Raw genomic sequence first — 10204 nt, forward strand, 5'->3', positions numbered from 1 at the left:
TTTTTTTTTTCATTTCCTTTTTTCCCCCAAAACGTACCGATTGTCGTTAAAAAGCCCCTTTATCGATGTAGTTACCATTGGTCGAAGTAGCACGCAAGCGCATCACGACGATCGCTCGCGATCACACAAAAGCGCAAGTCGAAGAGATCATCACAGTCGCGCGCACAAATCAATTATAGAAGAGAAATCTTCGACTTTCGCAATTTTAACAACAGCATGAAGGTTCTTGTTTGTTGCAACCCCGGCTCAGACAGTACTTGACTTTTTTTTCGACGACAGAACCAGGAACCATATGGACCGTTTAGATCAGCCTTGGAACATGCCGAGAAAATGCAAATTCTGCGACAACGAAGACAGTAACGTACCGACAATTGAGAAAAGGTTGAATATAAGAGGCGGCCTTTTCAGTTTGTGTCAGTAGTGCAAACTGTCCATCTCCTTAATTTCGTTGCTACCATTAGCGTTACTGCTGCTTGTCATCCCACCGCCACAGTTTTGCGTATCGTACTCCAATACTAGCCGTTTAATGTGACTTAGCTTTTCGTGCAGATAATGAAATCGACGTTTTATTTCTTTATGTACAGGGTCCCGTTTAGTTTCATTATAGTCATGCAAAATTTGCCGTCTTACTTCCTATAAAAAAAAATACAATATAAAAATAATTAAAATCTTTAATAGTATAGTATATTATATTAACATTTATATAAAAAAAATGACTTATCGTGTATTTATTTACATAAATACAGTACCTCATACTCTTCCCAGTTCCCAGAGGCTTCTTCTTGTTTCAAACGTTCCTGAAGCTGCGTGAACCGTTTAGATACATTTGCTACTTGAGCATGCAACCGTCGATACTCTTCATAATCAGCATTAAATTCTGCTTTGTAACGTCTTCTCTGTTCTGAACTACTTATTGTCGTGTAATACCTATAAATAATTTATTAAATATGTAATATATATATATATTTATATAAAATAACATTTATATTTTGTTCAATGATATACAAATTTAGCTTTATTGAGAAAAATATGGAATTCTCTTTATTTTATCTCCATTATTATATGTATTAATGTAAATATTTATATATATTTAAACTGTATATTATATTAACAATATAATTGTTACAATAATAATATATTAAAATATATTTATTTTTTTAATAATAGAGACAATAATAAGTTTTATTATGAATATCATTGAACCATTTTATTAATTTTTAAAATGTTTACGTGAGGTAGTCCGGATATTCTGATGACTTAGGACTTTCAGGCAATTCAAGAGCACAAGACGATGTACTGACAGTATTATCCTCAGTAGCGGTGTAATTAGAAGCAGATAAGTCATTGTAAGAGCTACCACCGGTCCCGTTGCTTTTCTTTCTTGAGTCACGATCCCTTTCGCTAGTGCGGCTCCTGTCATTCCTGTCGCTTCTGTCTCTCCTATCAGCGAGTATTCCATTTGAACTACCACTAAAACTACTTGCACTACCACCGTCACTCACGACACTTGGCATAAGACGCGTCACATAATCCGTCCCAGAATTGCCGGTATCGGTACCGAGTATCGCCGTCTTGCCGGTATGATGACGATTGCCGCTCAAAGAATTACTATGGGTTACACTATGAGAATTATGGCCAGTGGCCGAATTGCTAGCTGTGTTGTTTCCGGATGAACCGGTGCTTGTAATGATTCCATCCCGATGACCAGTTTGATTGATTTCTTCACTGTCACTGGTTGGTGTCAAGCACGGTTTCCCAGTGCTGTAGCTGCTGCTTCGAAGCACGTCACTATTCGCTGTTCTTTCGGGCCGATAATCGCCACGACGATCACGTTGATGCTGTCTCTGATCCCAACCATCAACCACACCACCGCTGTTACTACTACTGCCACCGTTAGCACTAGTACTACCAGCTCCAGAAACAACACTAACACTGTTATTACTATTACCACTACCAGCCGTCCTTCCGTTCTCTCCCGTGATCGACGATCCAGAATTTTGTTCTGACTTCTTATAATGGGATATCCGTGGTCTCTTCGTCGGTAGTCCATCATTTCCCTGATAATATCCTGGTCGCTTATTGTTCAACAAAGATGGAGGTGGTGCTGTAATTGCCGGCGGTGAACCTGGATGAGTGGAATTCGGTGATTGTCCGCTGCCTGTAATGATTATTGACGATATATATTATTTATCATTTTATTTATTATAGATATAGATCAACATAAGGAAAAACTATTATATATTTATTTGTGTTGAAATAATTTGTTAATTTAATAATATCATTATCATTACTATTAAATGTTCAAAAATATCAATATAGCTGTCGAGAAATTCCTAATCATTTTTTTTTCGATTAATATGAAAAACGAAAAAATCTCAATTTCCTTTTATTGATAAAATTCGATAAAGTGGAATTCATAAAAATGAATTATATTACCACTTACCACTTGATCCACCATCACTGGAACCAGGAGGTGTTAGATTTTGAGGTTTTCTCCTTTTTAACATTGCCTTTTCCTGTTCGGTATAATAAGGCCAGTCTTCTTGCACATCATTCCAAACATATCTGTGCAAATGATACGTATTATCCCTCATAAAAGCTACTTGCTTTAAGATTGTCGTCATGATGTTACGCTCTCGTTCTTTTAAACCCTCTAAAAATGAAATATAAATCAAATAATTTTTTTGAAATATCTTATAAATATATTAAAGTTCTTTATATATATATATATATATCTTTTACCTCTATTTATACGATCATATAGTTCAGGTTTTTTATATGGCCTTAAAGCAAGAAGATGAATAAGTCTTTCTCTGCAAACAAAATAAATTTAAATATATTAGCTATCAATTAATTATTTTTATTAATTATTTATAGTATAAATAACCGATAGTTAATAGTAATTAGCTATCAGTTAATTATTTTTATTAATTATTTATACTATTTATTAACTATTTAACAATAAATTTAATATAACTTTCTCTAACATTATTTTTTCTTAAGTATCAATAAAAACAAAATCTCAGTAATAAACATATTATTTTTCACTAATCATAATTTTATCATTATATTATTTATATAATGATTTTCTTTTTTTAAATTTTTTATCTTTAATAAAAAAAGCGATAAAAAACAAATAATAAAATTTATTTTCCAATATTTCAAAATTAATTAGCTAAAGAACTATATAATTATATAATATAATTTATATAAGTATAGTTATATAAATTATTATAATAATGCAAGTTACTCGATATTTAATATCTTTATATAATATAAACAAATATATATTTTAATTAATAATTAATAATAAAATAAAAAATTAATAATAATATTTTAATTAATAATAAAAATCCAAGATATAAAAATATTTTAAGTTGCTTATTCTGCCTGATTAGTATCTAATTTTATCAAAAGTGTGAATGATAAAATATTATACGTTTTTCTGAACTTACTTTAATGGTCTGCGCATAATGTCGGGGATTTTTTTCTCCGGTTGGCTTCGAGCTGCTGCTGGATTAGCCGGTTTATAAGAGGAAGACGACAGTCTAGCCTGACTTCCAGAAGTTGGAATGCTTGTTGATTCCCTGTGTCTTGAATTTGATGATGACGATGGTATGGGTTTTCCAGTCGATTTTACCTTCACCTTGCGACCAATATCCGGTCCATTTGGCTTGATAACTCTAGTACTGATCGACATAATTGTATGTAAAAGATAATAAAAAAATAATAATAAAAAAAACGCGATGAAATATAAACTTGTATTTCATAAAATGGAAAATATGCTGATATGTCTGCACGCACTGACGAACTGAACGAAAATGGTGTCCTGTTTAGAAATGACCAGGAAAAATCCCTACTTCATTTTCTAACTGCGACCCCTAGCGGCAGGAAAATATCAGAAATACTTGCTAATATTCTAAAAACCGTATACCTGAGTTACTACCTGAGAGATCTTATATGCAGAATGCTTCACATTAAATGCCATAAATTGTTTTCTACAATGGCTTGCTTATTTAGAATATGAGAAATATGAGTAAAATGAAAAAAGGATAATGTTAGAAAGCTTAGAAAGCTACATTATTTGAAATTTCTCAAGTAATTTATAAAATTATTAATTTGTAAAATTTTCTGAAAAATAATTATTAATTATAAATTTGTTTTTTTTTAAATTGCTCTTTTGTCTTTAAAAATTGTCTTTGAATTTGTAATATTTCATTGAATTTACTTTATTTAATTAATAGTTAAGAATGAAAAATATTTTTATTATCTATTAATTTCTACAAATAAAAATTTTTAAAGTTTTCTTATTTATTTATTTCTTATTATGTCTCTATTATAAATTATCTAATATTATAAAATATGTAAATTTGTAATATTATATACTCCATTATTATTTGAAAAAATTTAAAGCATAAAAGATTGAAAAGAAATAAATAAATAAAAATAATAATTTCTTTCAATAAATGAAAGAATTACTATTTTTTAAAATAATGGACAATATTCCTGATAGTTTTACATTACTTTCCTATAATTTGCATGATTTAACAAGTTGAGAAAATGATTGATAGTACCCTACGACGTGAATGAACTAGTTCTCTTCTATATTAAATATTCATAATAGAAAGTGCTATATGTGAAACTATGCAAGCATATCAGTCTACAGTTGTTAGGCAAAAGAGAACAAAAATAATGATCATTACCGTCTACATTTTCTTATTCTGTCATTTTTCAATTTAAAATTATTATATGTCTTCGTTATTGACGATTCTTAAAATATTTTTTTATATAGATTAGACAGCAAAAGAATACATGATACATGTAAGAAAAATTTTATGATAATTTATCATATTAATACATTTTTAAGTATTTTTGTATGGCTTAAAAAAATTAACATAATTAATTAATTTAAAAAATTAAATTAAAAAAATTATCATATTTAATTCGCGAGTGTATTATAATTTTTTTTTATTAAACTAAATAATATTTTTCTTTTATTCTGTAATTGCATAATTATAAATTTGCATAATATAAGAATTTTACGCTGAGAAAACAAATAATATATTTCCTTAAGATCATATCACAGATACAGAATAGATTTATATAGAATAGATATATCATCTGATGCATTTTTGTGTAACATATACTATGAAGACTATATATCATATATATCACATCTTTTGTTACTTGTCACGTGCAATATTATCGATTCAAAATGAAATGAAACAATATCGCTATTGGGACAAAAGCAATAATTAAATGTAGCAATAGTCAATTGTCTTTGATATAAGAATTATAATCGATCGATTTATTACGTTGATAATTTTGTTATTACGTTCTTAATTTTGTTATTATAAATATTACATATTATAAATATGTATAGCCGAAATTAGCTTGTACAATAGAAATTTAAAATCTTCAAAACTTCTCGCTCTTTCTCTTTTTTCTAATTTTTTCTTATGCTAAAAAATTTGTTGTACACTAAAAAATTAATCTTGATTTACAATTAAAAATATATATATATTATTTAATTAAAAAAAAAGATAATAAATCAATCTTCATTATTTAAAAAAATTAAAATTCAAAATCATATAAGCTTATTCTGTACTTTATCTACTAAAATTATTTTTATTTTATTTCCATCTCTACTTTTCGATAGTTTAATTAAATCTAACATCATTTATAAAGATTCTTATTGACAGCAATTCTCTTTAGCAAATGTACTTTAATCCACAGAAATTCTAAAAGAAAAGTAATTAATCAATTCTCCTTTTTGACGCAAGCAGCTTTGACCAAAGCCCATTATCGCTTTTGTTATTACACACAATATTACGTAACCAGTGCTGTCGTCTTGATGATATTATCACTTGATGACTTATAGATGACGCGACTAGTACAATGTACTTCATAAAATAGTGCCAATGGAATTTCTAACGTTATCGCATTCTTCATTTCTTTCTTATCTATGTTCCTAACTGGAATTTGCTGTTCTTGTTATGTAATATATTTATATGAATATATTATAATGCATTTTGTCCACGGCACAAAAGCGATAGACACCAAAGATTCTGGAATAAAGTTGCACTTGTGGGGCATTCTTAACCTTGACCATTATACTAAACAAATTAACTAATTTCTATTCATATTCATCCATTGATTTACAATCATGATAATCTTTGTTTCTTGTTATTTAACTAATATTTTGTTACAATAAAAATTTATTGAATATTAACAAAATATTTTATTTTATTTTATTATTTTTTTATTTGTAAAAATTTGTTAGATTAAATATTCAAATATGTATAATTATATGTATAAATCAATCTTAACTATAAATTTTTACTTCCAAAATTAATTTTTTGCCTCCACAATTCATGAATGAACATCAGGTAAACAATATTGCAGGTAAACAATTTGACATTTCAAGTTGACCAAAGGATCATAAATCTCCATAAATTTATAATGAATGACGTTGCAAAATGCTTTCAAATATAACAAACCATTTGAAATAGAAAAATTAAATATAAAGAGAAGAGATAAGAAAAGTATTAGAAAACTTCTAAAGAAAGAAAACTTCTAAAGAAAGAAAACTTCTAAGGAAAGAAAACTTCTAACATGGATGAAGCCGAATCTTTTCGTATCTTTTCAAAGAGTGACTTACCATTTGTTCTTATTATTCTCCTCGGCAACAGCCATGCGATGCCTGGTTGTCTCGTACACATCGTCGTTTGCCTGTATCCGCATTTTACACGGCAATGCGCCAAGACTCTCCAGGCTTCTGCACAGGAAAAATGGAACGCTATAAAGAGACCGATAAATCGCTAGAGCAGGTCGGCGCCATTTTTTCTTTTTTGCCACGTCGATTCTGGCATCTTGAAAATTTAGAGCACGTTTAAGAGACGTAATATGGTAGATTCGAGTATTTGAAATTGATTTTATTCCCTAGAGGATATATTATTTATGATAAAATTCAGGAAACGATGTGATAGTTTTTCTTTTGTAATTTAAGGTTATGCAATTCCTTTTTTTCTTCAAAATTAGAATTTTTATTTTCGATATATTTTGTACGATGAATGAAAAATTTTATAAAATGAAAGAAAATAATTCAAATTTTTTTCATTAAGGATTTACTTTAAATTAAATAATAAATAAATAATATTATTGAATTATTTGTCACGATAAAATTAGAAATGCAATATCAATAAATATACCGAAAGACACAATGTAATAATAAATTATTTACTTAGGGCCTGTTTGTTGGATGCATTCGAAACCACCCTGAGGACCCTCAATGTCTTGATTGCCAGAAAGGCTAAACGTAAAGCCTGCTGATCCATGGCTGGATTGCGTAGATGGGAAGGACAATTGCTGGAATCAAAATACGTCGGTTATTCGTGTGCCTTCATCCTGATAATAAGGTCGCATTAAATTACGAAACAGTTTATGATCTAGTACGTACTTGGCGTATATTATACGTGACATGACCAACCATATACATATTCTCATATTCTCTATACCAGTGACAGTTACCTATATCTGCCAGGTATATAAAGCTAAAGGTATATAAAACATATGTATCTCTAGTTGCCTATCTATCTATCTGTTTATCTATCTGTCTGAGACATTAAGTAGGATCCGTAAGTAAGATCTAATGTTCCTCGAGGTAACATTTTATACGCTGGTCCTGTTGTCATTACTCGCATTACGCTCTTTGATATAGTATCGCATGTTATCTTCGCTTTTATGGATTTCCTTTTTTGTTTAACAGAAAGAAAAATTCTTCAATATAAAAATCAAAACGAAAATCAAGCATAACCTAAAAATATAATGATATATCAGATTATAACATATGAATTCTATTAATAAGTTTGTTGTAATTCAATACACGATTGATGAATACAAAGCAATTTCGAGAGATTTTCCATTGAAACTAGTTTTCTCATCATCTCGTTAAATGGACGGAACAGTGACATTAAATTATTGACTCTTACGATTCAATTCCGGACATTGTTTGGTTATCTTTTAACGCGTTCTCGTGCGATCATAATTCCGTCGGATAACAAAGGCGCGCTCTGTCCGCGGTTATCTATGCAATATAATTTCAAGCTCATTCAACCTTGCAACGAGCACGCGTGCGGATGCATTTATTCGACGGCGAAATTAATCTCGATAAACGACATGGAACGGCACGAACGTAAACGAAATGGCTGTAGAGTTTGGAGGATTAACGTGTTATGTGTATAATCTTACCTCGTTTGCTATTTATCAATTATCATCGTTTTCAAAAAAAATTAACAAATCTCTATTTGATCTAATCATCAAATAGAGATATCTATAGATCGAGAGATTGTTACTGATTAGTTACGAAAATGAGCAAAAAGAAAAATTAATGGCGCGCGAAAATTTATATTTCTCACGCGTGATGAGGAATTTTATTTATTTATTATTTAAAATTGTATACAAATAAAAGAAAATAAAAGAAATAAAAGAAATAATTTTCAACCATGTTAATTTTTTAAATTTGCTCGGTTTTATGTTGGTATGACATAATCTGATTGATATCGGAAACCAACAACTTTGAGTTTAAAATTATTATTAGTTAAATAACCAAATATAGATATCGATATAGATATCTATTTTTCAACCGCAAATATTTTGTGTTTCATAAATGGTGCTTATAAGTCAGAAAATAACGCGTAATATTGGTAATCAATGGTAATTATATTCATAGAATTAACAAGTTTACTTTTGTATATGATTACCAATATCGTAAATCTAATTAGAAGCCGCTGCGTAATGAAAGTGTTAATAGATAGAATAGTACATCAACAAATAGATTGTATTTAACGAATACAATTATAATTCTTATAATGTTCAGTAAATTATTTATACGTTTAAATATATAAAGAAGAATATATATTATTTATTATTTATTATGAAGACATTAATAAATATTGAAATTTTTTTTTAATAATTATAATATATTATTTTTTTACAAATCTACCAATTCTACTTTCTCACGAATATTAGTTTGTAAAAACTTTTTTTCTTTGCTTATTATACAATCCTATAAAATGAAGATTCCCATAAAAAATTCCATGCATGAATTATTAACTACAACTACTGTCTAGCTAGAAGATTTCCCATGTGTCACGAGGTCATCACGCACGCTCATCAATTAACAATTACGTGTTACAGGATTGATTGAATGTTTAATGGTAATGATCCTTGATTTTCGAGACATCATAATGAGTGAAACGAAATATTTTCATTCGCTGATACGTAAAATGATCAAATATTCTGATAAAAAAATATCAATAATAACATATTCCGAAATAATATTTTGTCAATTGCACGATGACGCGTAAGTAACCTATATCGATATAAAAATAAATTTCTTTCGTGCATTTTGTATATACCAAAAAAAAGCGATGAATTAAGGAAATTAGAATATAAAAAATAATTTGATATATGTATATAGATATATGCGAAAATCACTGCAGTAAAATTTCATACAATGAATATAATGTATATCCGATATATACATCGAACGTGGAAATGATCTTGCATATAAAGATATAAATCCAAAGGAGATATTTCTGGTAATAATAATTTTCTTTATGAGATAGATTACTCTAATCTCTATCTTTATTCCATGTCGTAAGAATTATTCATCGGATGGTAGATAGAAGCCAGAAGCTTTATTATTCTAATTTTCGAATCTATTTGAACGAATGAAATTAATTTCTTTTTCATCGAGCATCGAAAGAATTAAATCTAAAAAGAATTTATTTGGAAATAAAAAAAAAAAATATAGATGCAAAGAATAATTAAAAAAAATGCGATAAAAGAATTTTAAAAACAATTTAATTTGATAATTGCAGGGATCTTTTAATAAATCGAAGTAAGAAATCCATGCTTTCCATTGAAAATTAATTATTTCTTTTCCAACCTGTATATACACATACACATACAATATTCTGCGCAGCTTTTTTCCCCGATTGAATTTCATCGAAAGTCAGTCGAGCACGATCGACTGTATTTCGCAACGTAGAGGTACAGTTGTACCTCTGCCCCTGCATATCCCCCCCTCCTCCCCTCTACCCACTATTTGATTCCACCCCTGGCTGTGTTCCTTTCTCTTCCTCGATTCCTACGAAATCCTTTCTTTTTTTTTTTTCTTTTATTTTTTTTTTTTTTTTTT

The 10204-nt window shown here is 28.8% G+C and overlaps 1 protein-coding gene across 2 annotated transcripts in view; it reads right to left on the reverse strand.

Moving 5' to 3' along the window:
* The window catches only part of LOC102678660 (RNA polymerase II elongation factor Ell), a 119969-nt gene continuing 109765 nt past the window's right edge, over positions 1-10204 (reverse strand). The window contains exons 3-10 of one of the 2 annotated variants that reach the window (XM_031514551.1): positions 7244-7368; positions 6662-6799; positions 3456-3689; positions 2743-2813; positions 2444-2653; positions 1231-2158; positions 750-927; positions 1-633 (exon numbers count right to left, since the gene is read on the reverse strand). In XM_031514551.1, coding sequence (XP_031370411.1) covers positions 415-633; positions 750-927; positions 1231-2158; positions 2444-2653; positions 2743-2813; positions 3456-3689; positions 6662-6799; positions 7244-7368 — 2103 coding nt within the window. In that variant the 3' untranslated portion in view covers positions 1-414. The remainder of the gene's footprint in view (positions 634-749; positions 928-1230; positions 2159-2443; positions 2654-2742; positions 2814-3455; positions 3690-6661; positions 6800-7243; positions 7369-10204) is intronic. The other variant, XM_006608817.2, reaches the window with a different exon arrangement.

The sequence above is a fragment of the Apis dorsata genome, unplaced genomic scaffold (genome assembly GCF_000469605.1).
Source record: "Apis dorsata unplaced genomic scaffold, Apis dorsata 1.3 scaffold_44, whole genome shotgun sequence".
Classification (NCBI taxonomy): Eukaryota; Metazoa; Arthropoda; class Insecta; order Hymenoptera; family Apidae; genus Apis; species Apis dorsata.